The sequence below is a fragment of the Amphibalanus amphitrite genome, unplaced genomic scaffold (genome assembly GCF_019059575.1).
Source record: "Amphibalanus amphitrite isolate SeventyFive unplaced genomic scaffold, NRLGWU_Aamphi_draft 000137F_arrow, whole genome shotgun sequence".
NCBI classification, from domain to species: domain Eukaryota; kingdom Metazoa; phylum Arthropoda; class Thecostraca; order Balanomorpha; family Balanidae; genus Amphibalanus; species Amphibalanus amphitrite.
The window spans coordinates 420,592-438,330 of NW_024881632.1; the positions used below are offsets into that span (position 1 = coordinate 420,592).

General features: G+C 51.7%; 1 protein-coding gene across 1 annotated transcript in view; it reads left to right on the forward strand.

Moving 5' to 3' along the window:
* The first annotated feature begins 113 nt into the window (after nt 1–113).
* Nucleotides 114–17,739, forward strand: part of LOC122382326 (E3 ubiquitin-protein ligase UBR2-like) — a 32,415-nt gene continuing 14,789 nt past the window's right edge. Inside the window, exons 1-12 of the mRNA XM_043367518.1 lie at nt 114–641; nt 7,851–8,004; nt 8,658–8,806; nt 9,151–9,326; nt 10,126–10,304; nt 10,777–10,887; nt 12,744–12,935; nt 14,781–14,918; nt 15,365–15,560; nt 16,018–16,196; nt 16,597–16,751; nt 17,118–17,290. Of these exons, the coding sequence (XP_043223453.1) occupies nt 538–641; nt 7,851–8,004; nt 8,658–8,806; nt 9,151–9,326; nt 10,126–10,304; nt 10,777–10,887; nt 12,744–12,935; nt 14,781–14,918; nt 15,365–15,560; nt 16,018–16,196; nt 16,597–16,751; nt 17,118–17,290 (1,906 nt within the window). The 5' untranslated portion in view covers nt 114–537. The remainder of the gene's footprint in view (nt 642–7,850; nt 8,005–8,657; nt 8,807–9,150; nt 9,327–10,125; nt 10,305–10,776; nt 10,888–12,743; nt 12,936–14,780; nt 14,919–15,364; nt 15,561–16,017; nt 16,197–16,596; nt 16,752–17,117; nt 17,291–17,739) is intronic.

The following is a 17,739-nucleotide window of genomic DNA, read 5'->3' on the forward strand; positions in this document are numbered from 1 at the left end:
ATTTCGAAGCAAAAATATTATTTGTGATCAGCTGGCTAGATTCAAAATGCATCAGTTTAGTTACCTATTTCTAAACGCCTTACGCAGAGCGGCCAATTGTGCGGATGCGAGACGTTCGAGACGTGAAAATTATCTGTGATAGAGGGTGGATGGAATGTTTTGCGATTGAATTTCTGTTGATTTTTCGTATTTTCTTGTCACGTTTCTGAAAATTTACATCAGCAACCTCGCATTTTCACAAGCTTTTATCTTAGAGGTGCTAATCGAAGAGAATGAGGCCTTGACAAATGACACTCCTTTGTGGCCGTGCTTTCTCAAGGTCTCGTCCGCCTCAGCCTCGTCCGCCAGGTGCTAACGGACAAGAATTGTACCCCCTATGAAATTCAGCTAGCATCACAAAATTAATCAAGATGAGCATGATGTTTGTGAAATGCATCATCAAGTGATATACCTTGGTCGTTGTTATTACCTCATCTTGCTGTCATAGCAGTCATTTGCTGAAATTTCTCTTCATCTCCTTTTGAAACCTAAAGTATTATGATGAAGGACAACAGCAGTGAGGCAATGAAATCTGATGTTGATGCTGTTGCCATATGGGAAGCCAAATTCAAGAAGGACACCCTTGTTGGAAGGGATTTTAGGTGAGTATTTTCCATGCTGTAGGATAGATGTATTTAGAGAAAATTTGGAATTGTGGTTAAATAGATCTATGTAGTGCCACAATATGCTGTAATGCACTTTTCTAACATTTCTGTGAGTTCACGGCAACATATCACTCTCAATCAATCATATGCTTAATGCTATGCTTTGCATAATATATTTTGTTTTTTGCTTAACCCGCGAGTTGCTGGGGGGGGGGGGGGCGTTAAACGCCCCCACTTTTTTCGCCGGGTCATAGCATAAAAGGTGCGCCAAATTTTGGGTACCTGTAGAGAATTGATAGAAGTTTATTGTGACAAAGTTTTAAAAAAATCGGCCGGAAAATTTTTGAGATATTGAGGTTTTAGTAACGTCATGATTTCTGAGTTTTTGACCAAAAACGGCATATGTTCAAAAAATCATATAAAATCACAGAATAGATATACAGACATGCCGTAAACACCATTAGACTGCCAATACCATGAGCAATCTACTGGCTATCTTCGATTATTGATTAATGTTCCACATTTTCCAAAATCTTGAACTGAATCTTCGCAATTTCTCGTGACTACTTCACGACCATGATACATGAATTTCTTAAATTGAACTTTTTGAGCCAAACTCGTTCACATATGAGAAAAATAATGTCATCATCGTGTTCTACGCTCCAAATTACCCATAAAACATGTGTCACAGGCTGCGAATATCAGTTTTGATTTTCGGGGATAGGTATGTGCCTACCCGGTTGACCTGACCTTGACCATGACATGACCTATGCTTGACTGACCCCTACATGGAGATGACACTCTTGTAAACCTTATATGATGGATTGTGCACCGTTTTGACAGAGTTTATGACGAGAGGCGCCCATTGCGAAGTCCTGAAGTCCATGCTACTGAAAGCCCGATTTCCGGTGTTTGACCTGACCTTGACCTGACCTGTGACCTCAAAATTCAACTTTTAAGTACTCATCTGAAGCGTCTCGTCGCGCTCTTTCGTTTGCCGCCTCGTGCGTTTCGCTGCGCCTATTGGTTCTCGAGTTATCGGCTGGGGTGGGTAGGCATATGTGGTGGGTAGGTGGGTAGTGGTGTGGTGGGTAGGCATATGCATGTGCGTAGGCAGGTGTGATGAAATAGTGTGTGTCTTGTGTGTGTGCGTGTGTGCGTGTGCGTGTTTATATTTTACTTTGACCTCAGCCGTCATGGGGTTTTGCCTGTGGCTGACAATGCCTAATAAAAAAATTGGTTAGAGATAAGATGCTTTTTAAACGACTTCCTCATATAAAATCGGGTGCTGGGACCAATCTTATAAACGCTTTAGAATGAACATGGCGTCACTGGTTTAAGTTTGGGTGCATAAAACGGCTATTAAATGCAAAATGGTTTTCATGCATTTCAGTCAATTGACGGTTCCAGTGGCCGAGCTAAAAAAGTTCGGTAGTGTTTTGCATCTTTTACGCCCTAAGAAACTACACCATCTATTGAAGTGGGAGGGCTTATTTGAATGGGACGGCGCATTATGCACCAATCGTGTTCTGTCGTTTGTTTTGGACTGTATTTTACCACATCCACTGCTGGTATCACTATTCATATTATCTAATGCCGTGAATACGACAGCATTCCATTTATAAGATTGGGCCAATGGAGTCGCGCCCCGCGAGCTCGGTTTTCCGCTCGGCCGCTACGGGCCGAGGAAATCGGTCTTCGCCTGAGGGCAGGACGGAGGTCAGCGAGGGAGCGCGGGGTCAGCCAGGCATCGCCCAGTGCCGAGCGGATGCCGCTCCCTCCCCTCTCTTCCCCTCTTCTCCCCTCCCCACCTCGGTATAGATGGGGAGGGACCGAACTGCCAATGACATGCGAGCGGTCAAGGCCGCTCGCGCGGCAGCGACCCTGGCGGCCGGGTGCCGCAACTGGGATTCAGCCAAGTTACCGATTCGCCTCCTGTGGGAGAGCCAAACCAGGGGACATACTTTTTAGATATACTGTACGTGTCAGCCGCCTCTGACAGCTTCGTAACATGTTACGAAGGCACCAAAACTACTTCGTAAATGTTCAAATGGTTGCTAAATTCGAATTCAGCTAAAAAAAAAACTAGCCTAGAAACATGTATGTACATCTCGAAAAAGTGAACCGAGGTCACCAAAGGTCTTTTTTTAATATTTTTGTTGCCCGACCTGAGCTTTTGTCGTTAGTAGCACACATTCATACTGGGTTAGTACACTATATACACGGCAGTGCAGTGGTACGAATCGTTTTCGGCACCCGCTACGCGGGACAGCCTTGACCGCACGTTTCCTGTCACGCACCCCAGGTGGCACCGCACTGGCGCGCACGCTGGGGCTATCCCGATTTCTCGGGCCCGGCAGGTCAGAGGGCTGCTCCGGGACATGAAGCGAGGCCGTGCCCTCGGGACATGTCACCGGACCGAAGGATCTGTTTAAAGGGACTATCCCACCTTCTAAAATGTTGTTAAAACCATCTAAATTGTGCCCGACTTTATAGATTGGATGACCAGGAACACGGTTCTGGCATTCTTAGGCTTCCCATATTCCAAACACAAACATTCAAATATGTGACGTCACAGCCCAAAATTACCTCCTTCCCCAGGCCACATTACTGTCATAAAGCTGATTCTTTTTACTCTGTAGGCACCACAACAAGGTTCAGACCAAGTTTTAAGCGATTTTTCAACGAACAAACCCATTTAAATCAGAATGACTAAACGAGGTGACGTCACACTAACGGTCGCTCCATGTTGAAGGTAGGGCCTTGTGCAACATAGGCGTAGGAACAGGGGGGGCCAGGTGGGCAAGTGCCCACCCACTTTTCGAGGTGGGGGGGCCAACCATGTGTTTTGGCCCACCCACTTTTTACTCGAGGCCCCTCGTCTCGATTTGAGAGGACGTCGTCACCTTCCAGAATAAACAAACTCGGTAAAAATAAGTTCCACGAATCCCCACGCACGGACTCCAAGGGGCCGTGATGGATCCAAGGAGGCCCTCTGTTCATACTTGTCAGTCGAAGCCCCTGAGACTGATGGCCTGAGAGGCCCTAGTGGATCTGAGGAGGCTCCAATATACACACTGGTCTGGGGAGGCCCCTGACACTGGCGGTCTGGGAGGCCCCTCTATCCCCACTAGTCAGAGGTCTGAGACTGGTGGTCTGGGAGGCCCCTCCATCCAGACTAGTCAGAATAGGCCCCTGACACTGGCGGTCTAGCCGAGGCCCCCTACCCTCACTAGTCAGAGGAGGCCCCTCTATCCTCAATAGTCAGAAGAGGCCCCTGAGACTGATGGTCTGGGAGGCCTATCCATCTACACTGTAGTCAGAGGAGACCCCTGAGACTGATGACCTGAGAGGCCCTTATAATCACACCAGGCAGAAGAGGCCCATGAGACTGATGGACTGAGACTTGAGAGGCCCTTCTATTCATACTGGCCACAGGAAACCCCCAAAACTTTCGGTCTGGGAGGTCCCTCAATCCGGCACCAGTCAGAAGAGTCCCCTGAGACTGATGGCCTGGGAAGCCCTTATATTCACACTAGGCAGAGGAGGCCCCTGAGGCTGATGGTATGAGAGCCCCTCATATTCACACCAGTCAGAAGAGGCCCCCGAGGCTGATGGCTGTGAGGCCCTTCTGTTCATATAACTGGCCACTGGAGGCCCCTGAAACCGATGGTCTGGGAGGGCCCTCTATCCACACTAGTCAGAAGAGGCCCCTGAGACCGATGGTCTGAGAGGCTCTTATATTCATACTGGCCACGAGAGGCCCCTGAGACTGGTAGTCAGAGAGGTCCACTCCTAATGAATCTAAGGGGGCCCTCTATCCACATTTACACTTTTCTAGGGAGGCCCCCGAGACTGATGGCCTGAGAGGCCCTTTTATTTATACTGTCCACAGGAGCCCCCTGAGATTAATGGTCTGAGAGGCTCTTCTATTTATACTAACCAGAGGAGGCCCCTATGATTGATGGTCTACTCAGGCCCTTCTATTTATACTAGCCAGAGGAGGCCCATGAGACTGATGGTCTGAGAGGCCCTTCTATTCAAACTAGGCAGATGAGGCCCCTGAGAATGATAGTCCGAAGAGCCATGCGGCGGCAACTGGCCGTGGCCATAGTTCGGCTCGGTAGGGCCCCACAGAGCTCATGAGAGCACCTCAAGGGCTCCTGATGGATAGGTAGACACGCTTATCCCTATAAGGGTGTCACGCTGGCTTCTGAAGGCTCCTTGTAGGCATCTAAGGGCCCTTTCCGGCCTCTAACGGCTCCACCCGCCTGTTATGGCTCCACACCAGTGTTTATGAGCGCCACACAGCGGCGCCTTTGAGGGTCATACTAGTGTCTCTTAGGGCCCTATATCGGTGGCTCTGGGGGCCCCACACCGGCGCCTCTGTGGGCCACCACACCTGTGCATCTCAAGGCTCTATAGGTACATCTGAAGGACCCACACCGACACCTCTGAGGGCCCCACACCAGTATCTCGGAGCTCTGAAGGCCCCACACCTTTGACTCTGAGGACTCACCGGCTCCTGAGAGCACCATGTTGATGTCTAACGGCTCCACAAGGCCACTGAAGGCACCACACAAGCTCTCACTGAGCTCTAATGTCCATGTACCGGCCTCTGAGGGATTTAAGCCAGCGCATTCATAGCTCCACACCAGCACTTGTAAGGGCTTCACACTGAAGTATCTGAGGGTTCCACACCGGTGTCTCTAAGGCCCACATACCGGCATCTCTGAGGGCCCCATACCGGCATCTCCGAGGGTCCACATCTGGCGGGCAACCATCAGCGACTGAAAGTCCCACACTGTCGACACCGAGAGCCCCATCTGCGTCTGGGAGCACCATGCGGTCTCTAAGAACCACAGCGGCTCCTCCGTACGAAAGATGGGCGTCTGCATGCCAAAGGGGAGCGGTTCTGAGACAGTAGGGCACCTACGTGCAATAGAGGGGCGCCTATGAAGCCCCTAGGGGCGCCTCAATGCGAAAGAGGGGCGCCTCTGAGACCTACATATATGGGCGTTCACATGCAATAGAGGTCTGCAATTGATCAATGCCATGGGGGGGGGGGGAGGGGGGCATTCATAAGAAACAGGGGCGCCGGCATGGCAAAGAGAGGCGCCTTCAAGTGTCCATAAAAGAGAGACGCCTTTGATAAGCGCACATTGTATGCGACAACGGGGCGACTGTGGGACATATAGGGATGTCTCTGATGATTAAAGGGCGCTTATATGCCAAAGAGGGCGCCTATGAAGCTAATGGGGGCACCTGGGAAACGAGGAAGACATTTCTGTAAGGGTTTTCAGGGGTCATGCGCCGTTTGTGGCAAATAGATTCTAAAAAAAAAATCGGAGGGGGAATAAGTTTTAAAAATGGTGCGGACTTTCCGCATCGTTCGCTTAAGCGGTTACGCCCCTGGGTACATCTGCCCGATCTCAGAAGCTAGATTTGGAGGTCATACTTGAAAGCAGTCAGCAGGACGAGGCAAAAGTTGGAGGCCCCTGAAAATAGGAGGCCCCCTGGAAAAGGAGGCCCCCTGGAAAAGGAGGCCCCTTGACAGGGTGGCCCACCCACTTTTCATGACGTTCCTACGCCCGTGTTGTGCAAGGCCCATTTTCAAATGAAGAACGAATTTCTTCAACACCAAGAGGCCGCGGGGGTTGCAACCTAGATAGATAGTGGTTTCTGAACCTCGCCGCAAACTTGGCTATCTCAACTCAAACCCCATGTTAAAGGTGGGATAGTCCATTTAAAGGCGGATCAGGCCCGTGTACCTGCGGCCGGGGGCGCTGGCTGGCACAGCGGTAATCCCCACGACCGAGCGAACACTCCCCAGTTACTGCCATCTCCTGGGTAGGAGCCGGCCGAGGAAAACGCTGCCAGAGGTCAGCCTTGATCCAAGGACCTCCCACACCAAACGTGAACGCACTTGCCAACTGCGCCACAAGGGTGGTGAGGTCACCAAAGGTCAATGACCTGACCTGACCTGACCTTCAGGTGACCTTGACATCCACCCAAATGCATGGGAGCAACACCAAATCTCATGTTTGAGCGTTTGAAACCACGAGAAGCTTGCAAACGCGCGGCTAATGCGAGCCGACATACGCCGAATCGCGATTCTGGCCAAACATGGCCTCGAGAAATAGGTCACAGGTCAAAGGTCACTTGGGTCAGGGTCATGAAATTTTCAGAGTAGGTGTAAAATTGATCAACTCGAGGGTACTGAAAGTTTCTCGCGATCGGCCGCTTTTTGCGCGAGTTATTCGCGAAAAACCAGGGGGGTCCATCCGATCCCCCCCCCCCCTACACATGCGAGGGTTGAATAAGACACAGCGCCGGAATAGTTGTGCTCAATGCCGATTGTCGAAATGGCTCCTCAAACAGTTGTGGCCATGGCTCATGGTCGAATTCAAATGCAAAAAGGTGTACTAACCATTAACCAAGGCACATATGTACTATTGTTTTCTTGTAATGTGCATCAGCTGGTAATTTGTTTAGCAGTTTCTTTGCACTTCATTAAGGGTTTGTTCCCGTCGCTCCTCTAACCTCCTCCAAGCTCTTCTAACCTCCTCTCGTTTCAAAAAATTGTTCCCGTCGCTCCTCCAAGCTCCTCCAAGCTCATCTTGATTTCACATCTCACCACCACTATTTGCCTCCTCCCTCATCCCAAACGAAAGTTGGTTTTTTGGAGGAGGCTCTTGCGTAGACATATTTGGCGCACGTAATACAAATGTGAATTGTTTATAAATGAGATTTGAGGGAAGTGGAAATAATTTTAGTGATTGATGACGATTGGATATCTTTAAATAGTAATGTTTGATATTAATCTAAGATTATTTTATTAGAAAACGGTTATTATCTCTTGATTTATGTTTGAGCGCCATAAATCGCCGACCGTTGCAGCCCGCAAACAGCTGATTTCCTCGCGAAAATGTTCCCGTGGCTCCTCTGAAACGGCTCTCCTCCAAGCTCCTCCAACCTCATCCGAGATTTTTTTGGGAGGAGCGACGGGAACAGACCCTAAGGTCAACAGTAGTCCTATTAGTGTTTGTCAATTTGTATTTTAGCAAAGTATCATGCTGTTCCATGGCACTGATTTCAAGCATATTCTTTGTGTTAGTCTTCATTAGTCCCTTGAGTAATGCAGAACAAGTTTTTTTTCCTGTCATCCATCATGCTGACCTGATGTATCGCCGTTTTACTTTCCAGGGAATACTGGAAGCTGCACGTGCCGACCATCTATGCCCCCGACGAGAGCACCAACTTTCTGCACATCAGCTACGATGACGACAGTGCACAGAAGCTGCTTTTCGATACACTGAAACAGTTCATCTGCATCGACAACCCGGCCGAAGTGTTAAAGGTTAGTCTTTCCTTTGGATTTGAAGTTTAGGGCGGTGTTTCACGGCCGCTGCTAACACGCTAGTGTCAGCACACGTAGCGAATTTGGTTTCCATGGAGACATCAACAAATTCGGCCGCTCTCATACTACCACAACCTGTGACGTCAGCTCGCGAAATGCGCTAGCAGCTTGGTAGCTGCGTCCGTGTAGCACCGCTCTGGCTAGCACTTGGGGCACCGCTCACTGGATGCTGTGCTACTTTTTTATCGTTTGGTTGTAGTTTTTCGCCGTTATGAAGTGAATCTATGTAAACTCAGACGTGGATAATCTGCGTTTCCGTTGGGTAGTTTTGATGGCAAAGGCCCTGATAGATTTGTGAAACGATGATGCCCATATCTTTAGTATCAGTGCGCTGAGGTCGAGCAATGAGCATATCTAGCACAATCACAGAGGACGCGTGTTTCCTCCCATACTACAAACCGCCCCCCTTCGTCCAGGCCGTCGCTGAGCAGTTCTGCAGAGATGCTGTTCAAAGTAATATTGACCACATCTACCTCATGGTATTTTTAATGCAGGACATGTAGGGCAGTGAGTGGGTGCTGCCACCCGGCGCGGCTGCGGCCGTCGGCGTCGCTGTCGGCTCGGCTCTGACCCCTGACCTCTGACCTCCTCAGCACCTCAAGGAGCTAACCACGCCGGCGGCGCTGTGCGGCAAGGTGTTCCGCATGGGCGAGGCCACGTACAGCTGCCGCGACTGCGGCCAGGACAGCACGTGCGTGCTCTGCCGCGACTGTTTCGCCGCTTCCGCCCACCAGCAGCACAGGCGAGTCGCGCCCCGAGCTGCCGCGCTACGGTACATCGCGGCCCGATCTCCGCGGTGCAGAACCTACCTCACCAGGGCTGAACCACCGGCGTCAACAGCTTATCGTTGTGCTCTCGATCGCCGGTTTTTCCTCCTCGATTCTGCTTTTATTTCGGATATGAACAAAAGCTATCACAAGGTTGTAACTTGTTGACTAACCATTGTGTCTATGTTCTCGGTGGTCATAAACGAAATCCGAGATTTCATATCATTCATATCATTCAATGATATCTGAAGTAGTTAAGTAGCCAGATAGGTTAACCCCTGACTGACAGCGCGGTGTTGGGCCCCGTCCGGCCGCGCAGGTACAAGATGAATCAGTCAGTGGGCGGCGGCTACTGCGACTGCGGCGACCGCGAGGCCTGGAAGGACAGCTTCTGCTGTAGCATCCACGAACGGAACGCCGTCGGCGGTGGCACCAGCTCGCTGCTCAAGTTCCCGCCGGAGATTGTGCAGCGCGCGCGCGCCGTCTTCTCCGCCGGTGAGTGGCCGTCGGGCCAGGGCGGGCCGTGTGCGCAGACTGCTGTGTGGAGCGTCGGTTGGGATCCTGCTCAGTTTAAGTTTCTGCTGAGGTTGGAAGATGTAAATGATGAATGACCTGTTATGCGTTCCCAGGAAGACAACAAAGCGTCATTTTGTATGCTTCCTTTGGAGAAGCTGTTAAAGGGACCCTCCCACCTTAAAAAAAGTTAATGAATTGGCATGAAAGTGATGTCGCTCGGTTCAGAAAGAGCAAAAACGAATATCTACCAAATTTCATCGAAAAATATTCACCGGTTTTCAAGATATTAGACTTTTACTTTTGTTTACTTTTTGCGATCTCCGCTGTTCCTAGCGACTTTATTTGAAAGTGCGGCATTTGTTGCGCGCAAAGCAGCATATACCACCGCGTGCTACAAAACGTTTTAGTCAAACATTTAACGGACGTTCGAAAGCCTGATGACGTCATCAGATTCCCGTAATGGTTAAGAGATAGGGACCACGCTGGTCCCACCCTGCAAGTAAAGGGAAGAAATTTCTTGAACACCATAAAGCTGCGGGGGTTGCGACCAGGATAAATGGTGGTTTCTGAGCCTAGCCGCAAACTTGGCTATCTCAACTCAAAACTAATGTTAAGGTGGGAGGGTCCCTTTAAGCTAGTTCCGATAGTTAGTTCATTCCGATAGATATATTTTTTATTGCTTAGTGACACCAATATTGCCGGTGAGCAACGGTCACGGATTCCCCACTCCCCTTAACCGTCTCGCCGTTCTAACGCCACTCCCAACACGCGTCCCCAGTGCTGGACTACTCGCTGGAGATGCTGACCCACGAGAACACGATGGGTCTGCCGCACGACCTGCGCTCTCCGCTGGAGCAGGAGGGTGACGCTGACGACCTGCTGTCGGGCGCTGAGCCGCTGCGCACGCCGCTCTACGTCACCATGTTCTACAACGACGAGACGCACACGTTCGAACAGGTCAGCGCGGCCGGCGGTGGGGCGGGGAGTGACAAACAGACGGGATGGGTGTGGAAGATGTGTGTTTGGTATTTGTGCAAGTGGGTCGTGGTGAGATTATTTGAGTGCGTGGCCTTAGTCATGGTAGGGTCTTGTTGTTTTATTTGTACAATGTACATAGTTGTTATCAGTGACTTTCGAGCTGCTGAATTCAATGAGTCGTTTGGTTATGCGACAGGTATGCTGTAATGAGCTGTGTTTCCGTCTGATGGCCCAATTATGGTGTTGATATCACTTGAGTCTCCTTATTCTGGTTTCGCTGTGTATTTATGTGTAAATAGTTTAGGCATCGGCCACTTATTTGACCGAATACGAAGCTTTGTGGTTGTTGTGTAACCTTCGTCTCGCTATCGATACCTTAATTATCCTTTTCCTTTACTCTGTTTCTCTCTGACCTCTGTGTGCTGTGAGTGACCTCTGTGACCTGTAACAGGTGATCGAGTGCCTGCGGCGGGCGGTGGAGTGCTCGCAGCGAGACGCCGTCGATTACGCCACAATCATCGACCGGGTCGGGCGGAGCATCGTCAAGTGCGGCGACTTCCAGGTCAGTCACTGCCGGGATCGAGAGCTATGTCCTCCGGTGGGGGTGGACTGATTTCAGGGCCGGTCGGACACAGTGTGGTTGTGTGCGGCGACCTCCAGCTCATTCACAGCCGAGGCTGCAGCGGCTGATGGCAGTGCGCTGGGCGGGACACAGGACAGTGATTCCAGAGTCGGACGGAATATAGCTGGGAGCGGGGATTCTATGCCAGCACCGCTCCAGAGTCGTTGTGTGACTGCGGTGCCGGTGGGCGGAGCGATGTCGGTTACAGAACGGCAGCGTTTGTACCGTAGAGTGTTTGTGGTGACGTCTTAGAAATTCAGTGGCCTGGTACGGCGCGGTGGATTAGCACGATCATGATGACTTCTCAGGAATGTAGACTGAAGCTGGTGAATGGTGATGCAGTTCATAGGTATGATGAAAATGATGGGTCTAGGGATGTCACTGCATTTTAATCGTGCGGTTGCTTTTCGCGTAAATATTGTGTTTGTGTGATTTCCACTGACCACAAAATGCAGTGGCTTAGTGGTTTCTAGTGCTGCCCGTTTGCTGATCTGTCATCTGACATTTTCTCATAGCGTCAGTGATTGTTTAGGTAAAATAGTGACACGGTATATCAGTTATGTGGACAAAAACATTCCCTGTTTACGTGACTTGCACACATTAAGGTAGTATTCAAGTTGACAAAATTGGCAAAAGAAACGCGTTGCAAAGTAATCCAATCTGCACGTGATGTAACACTGTTCTCATCACATGACTGAACCCGATACATGGCTAAGGGTAGGGGATGTTTGGACCGGTATACATCACAGTGCTCTGGGTGTCACCAGGCCCCTCATATCCCTCTCGTCCCGTGCTGGGCCGGTGGATGGCACCATCGGCGTCCTGTCCATCTACGGACCACTGAGTGTCCGCCGTGGCGCTGGCGGCCTTTTTTTTCCGGGCGGCCGGCCGCCTCCGCCCGCTGCCGCTCGCGGTCCGTCTCCGTATTTAGCCCACTGGACACGGCGATGACACGTTTTTTTTGCGGCGGCTTTCGGCCGTGTTCGTGGACTGCCGTGCGGGGCGGAGCGGCCGTTCCGTGATTCAGCGCGCTGGCCGACCGGCCGGCCGCTCCCGGGTCGACATCCGCGGCAGGACTGGGCCGACACCGTCCGACACTGGGGGTCGACGGGGGACATAACCGGAGCGTTGGCAGTAGTCCAGTGATAGTTATTGATACGCTTTCTATGAAACTAGCGCTCGTTGCTTGACTGATGAGCATATATTCTGCGCTTTTCTCTCATTGTATGCGATATTTTGCAGGTAATGTGTTTTTAGTAATCCATTTTACTGTGTTGACACTGAAGGCTTGGCAACCAGCTATGTAACTAGTGTGCAATGTGCATGCTTGTGAGTGCCACGAACATGGCGTAACAGTGGCCAGCTCTTATCTACACAATCCCTACGGTCGTGAAACACCCTAGCGGTATGATTCCCGCCGCTCCTCTGCAACTCCGCGCCGTTATTCGTACCTGCGATCCCCACAGCCATGTAACACCCGCCCCTTGTGTTACATGTCTGTCTGTGCAATGCTCTTAAAGTGTAACACCGCGTCTCTTTCCGTACAAAACCCACAGACGTGTCAGAAACCGCTGCCCTGTGTGTCATCCCCGATAAACCTGATTTTATCTCCTTGCTTCATCCCCAGGGACATGCGATACCGTGCCTCGTTCTGTCCAATCCCCTGCTGACGTCTCTGACCCCCCCACCCCCATGCCCTCCACATTCACGTCACACACACACACAGCTTCTGACGCCCCGTGTGTCTGTAAACAGTCCTCTTAGACGCTGACGCCTCTCTCTGCACCACCCCTCAGACGTGCAACAAGGCGAAGCAGGTGTTTGAGCACCACTCGGTACGTCACAGCAGCGGACCCTACAAGGTGCACGTGATGCACACGCACGTGGTGGCCCACCAGACGTTCGCCATGCGCCTGCTGCTCTGGCTGAAAAAGCTGATCGAGGAGGTGGACGGCTTCCGCACCCTGTTCGGCCAGATCGTCACTGAGGTTAGTTGTCGCTCAGCGAGATATTTACGTTGTAACTCAGTGGTAGCTTTCAGTATTGCAGCTGGAGGTCAGCGGCTGTTTTACGCCGGTCGATCGTGGCTTATTATTTTAGCGCCGCAGATGTGTGGCTGAATGATGTCGTGGATGGGTTTCGTTTATTATTTGTAGAGCTGTCGCTGGTAGGGTAGATGCTGGTGCAGTGTCGGGCGGCTACTGTGTCGCTGAGGCAACTCATGGCACTAGCATGTGAAATAGTGTGACGCTATGACCTCTGCTTTCAGTATTTTATCAGAACAGTACTGCTCAGTGTAAACATCTGGGGCGTACGATCGTTTTCCTTTTTCGGCTGAACGCATTTATATACCGAAAACCACGTAACAATCGCGGTTGTAGTATTGAATCATTTTTACCTCTAATTCTTATTGAAGTCTCAATTTTTTCTAGGCTTGATGAAGGTGGATTTTAAGTTTTTGTCTGGCCTTGTTTCGCATTTTCTTGGGTAGTCGCGTCTGTTGACCGTGCCTATCAAGAAACAAGCTAAAAAAACGCATTCACCTTCCTTTCCCCTGTTAAATATCACTGAAAAACCACAGAAGCTCACAGAGAAGCCCGCTCTAATCCAGTTTAGCTGCGATCTCCACCCGTGGTTCCGGGGCGCGCGTTCTGCCGTCGCCGGGCGCGGGCGTTGTGGCGCGCGCTCTCACGTCACCGCGCCGCCCGCGCCGCCGCCGCCGCCGCCGCCGGAAACAGTGAAAGTGCCCGGCGTCGGGAGCACGGCCTTGGAAATGGAAATGTCGGCCGACGGTAGCGCATCACAGGGGATCAGCGGGCACCCACCCTCAGCGGGTCCTGTAACAATGGATTACCTACCATACATACACCCCTCAGCGGGTCCCATAACGGGGGATCGGCGAGCACCCCTCAGCGGGTCCCGTAAAGGGGGATCAGCGCACCCACCCTCAGCGGTTCCCGTAAAGGGGATCAGCGGGCACCCCTCAGCTGGTTCCGTAACGGCACTCGTCATCGGGTCATGTAAATCTGCTGCGAGCATTTTCATTGGCACAGCGCACAACGATGACCATCGGAACGTGAACAAGGGAAAAACAGTTAGGGGGAGACGGTTGCAAGGGTGGTTTGTCACGGATGAGTATTTTTAGGTGTGCGGGGTTGGCTTGGCGGTGCATTAGTTCGATGTGATACTCTTCCCGGAAAACTTGCGATCGTATCTTCTAGATTGTTTTGGTCCATCGACCTTGTAACATTACAAATATGGCGCCGTCGGGTGACGTATGGTTATATTTATGCTATTTAAAGGTATGTCTTCGTAGTTTTTACTGAAATACGTCCCTGAAATCGGCAATGCTTCACTGCGCCGTGAAATTCCACCCTCTGCTAAAGAGCTGCTAGTTTTCCGCAAATAAACTGGCGGCATCGCCCGTGGGGTTTCGTTTGAACTACTCAGTAGACTTTTCTGGTCACGGGCGCGTGTGACATGGGACTTGTGACTGACCCTGACTCAGTTAATGCAACCCCTGTCCTGATTTGTGACCGTTGGCCTCTGTTCTGACCTCTGACCTATCCAAACCTTTGACCCTTTGTACGTCAGCCGGCGGCGGCGGGCGGACGGGTCCGTGACCTATAACCTCTACCGTGGCCTGTGACCTCACCTGACCTCTGACCCCGTGTGTGCGGCAGCCGGCGGCGGACGGTCCGGTGACATTTGACCCCTGACCAGACCTCTTACCTATCCAAGCCTGTTACCCTTTGTGCGTCAGCTCAGTGACCTGTGACACCTGCCCTTACCGGTATGACCTCTGACCTGTTTCATGGCAACGTTTCCGGCAGCCGGCGGCGGACGGTCCGGTACTGGAGCGCGTGATGAAGTCGGACACCCAGCTGTGGAAGCTGGCCAGAAACCAGTGGCACCTGCTGCTCATCCAGGGCATGCTCATGGAACACGACAGCAAAAAGGTTTTCGCCAAGGTTAGTACTGTTCGCAGGCACCGTGGATCGAGGGGAGGATAGGTTGGTTAGGTACGATGGAAGTGGTTAGTGCATGGGCTGGGAGGCGATGGTTGGCCACTCAGAGTAACCAATTACCCCGTTAAAGTGTCGTCAACCGAAACCCATTTGACCCCTGCGATCTGTCTGACCTCTGTCTGACTTGTGACAGCTCATCTGGACCCGCCGTCCGTTCGCAGACGTTCACATGCGTGTACCCGGCATTGAGGACCCCCTGTCTTATCCCTGTCTGACCCTTTTCTGACCCCTCTGTCTATCCGCAGACGCTTACTCGTCTGTACCCAGCGCTGATGACCTCTCTGACCCCTCTGACCCCATCTGACCCCCGGCCCCTCTGTCTATCTACAGACGTTCACTCGTCTGTACCAAGCGCTGATGACCTCTCTGACCCCTCTGTCTATCCGCAGACGTTCACCCGGCTGTACCCGGCGCTGATGCGCGACTTCATGTGTGACGACCACAACCACTCGGACTCTGTGACGTCGCTGTCGGTGCAGATCTACACGGTGCCCACCATCGCTTACATGCTCATCACCGACGAGGACTGCCTGTTCGTCGTCACCAGGACCTTCTACGACGAGTGCATCAACCGACGGAACGCACGTCAGTGGCGCACGGAGGGGGGGGGGGAGAAGGGGGCTGTGTCGCTGTGGGGACTCGATGCTCGATTGAGCGGGGTGGGGCCCGTACCAGAAGGCCGTTACTGGGCAGCGGGTGGAGTGATCGGATTTTAGCAGACGTTTGCAGTCTGTCAGTGATCATTCTCGATAGTACTACTGAGATGACAGTAGTGACTTTCAGGTCAAGCGCCGAAGCTCTTCCATTCGAGCCTTGGAGATGGGTTTCAATTCTTACATGTTCTGTTTGTTTTTCGGTGCGGTCCCCGTTGTGCCATTTCCCCTACATTCCCCTCTCTGGCCCTGACTCCCCTAACTTTCCCGCTCTATCCTTCTCTGCGCGGTCTCCTAGCGCTTTTTACCCGGTCTGCCCTGTATATTTTCCCCTCTGCCCTGTCTGCCCCAACTCTCCCTCTGACGCCGTCCTCCCGCCGTTTCCACAGAGGGCGTGCTGAGTTTCGACGCTCGCAGTCCGAACACGACATGGCGCCGGATCAGTTACTGTCTGAACGACCTGCGCTACCTGCTCAACAACATGCGGCCGCCCCAGTGGACCGACCAGCTGCGCAAGGGATTCCTGCACGGCTTCAACGCCCTGCTGGACGTGCTGGCGGTCATGGAGGTCGGTGGCGGTGCGGGATGCGATGGGGAAAGGAGGGGCTGGGCCATCTGAATTCACCCCCCGTGATTGTGGCCTCATTGGTGGGGAAGGTGCAGTGACCTTCATCTGGATGTAGTAGATTGTTACTTGTTAATGATTATACATATAAGTAATAATGTAATATGCGTGCTTGTTTTCAGCGATGTCAGTTCGTCAATTACAGTCTAAGTATCAATTACAGTCTAATCATACAGCCTAAGTCTAAGTCTAGTCTACAGTGTAATCATCATAGATCATTACAGTCTAAGTAAACAATGTTAAACGTTTATATACTTGTGTTTACCCTGTGTAGAACTAAGGGTATCGTACCACCCAATTACAGTGTGTTATCTAACCGCCGCCGCCGCTCTGCCGCCGCCAGGGGATGGACTCGTCGGTCCGTCAGATGGGCAACCACCTGGAGTTCGACCCCGAGTGGCAGACGGCGTTCACGCTGTTCGGCAAGCTGTCCATCGTCATCTACCACCTGATGGACTGGTGCAGCTCCGACCGCATGGTGCTCGTCAAGGCCTACCGGTGAGCCTGCACGGGCGGCTACGGGGAACGCCTGGACGGAGGGAGGGTGTTAGGTGGTAAAGTGTCATAATAACTGCGGTGTGTTTGTGGGATTGAGTTAGTGACTGAAGGGCAGGACAGCGCATTTTATTGAATCGTCAGAATTGGTGAGTCTGAGCTTTAGACATAGAGTTTGATGTTGTCCAGTTTCTCTCTTTCACGTTTCAAATTCATTTCGCTTGTGTCTTGTTCCTGGAAATCCACTATGGCCAAATTATCTCGTTCTTGTATCACTTCATCCAGCGCTGACCTGTCCAAGGACTCTGCTTACTTGACCCGCCCGGGATACCTCCCTCCACTCTAACTCCCCCCCCCCTCCTCCACCAGCGCGGTGCTACGGAAGCTGTACGGCAAGCTGAGTGAGGAGCGACTTCGTCCGTCTGCCACGGTCACCGCCGCCGGCAAGACGTTCCGCGTCATCGAGTTTGACATGTGGCAGAAGCCGGTGTCGCTGCATCTGCCGCTCACCAGGATGTTGGCCGGACTGCATCTGCATCTCGGTGAGCGCGCCTGGGGGAGGATAGATGTGGTGTGGAGTAGGAGCTGTTTGTTGTCTGGGGACGAGAAAGGTGACGGTTCGGGAGGAGAGAGTGGTTCGTAAACATAGCCTTGGGTACAAGCAGTTGTAGCGACCTTGTATAATGTATAGCTTGTTGAGGGGATTTTGATTTCAACTGAAAATTAGTCATGAGTATGATAAGATCCGTCACTGGGCATAATTTTTACTGCGGCTTTCAGAAACTCAGCAGAAATGCGCTCCTCGTTTGATGTCTGTTGCAAACATATGTAATTTGCTGGACAATATTTGTCACACAACAATTTGCCTGTTCCCAATATCCTCCATGTCTTGGCTGTGCACTGTGCACTATGCAGTGAATCCCACACATACGCTCACAGCTCCATGACTTGCCCTGACTGACCCACCGCGCCCTGAGACTAACCGGCACCC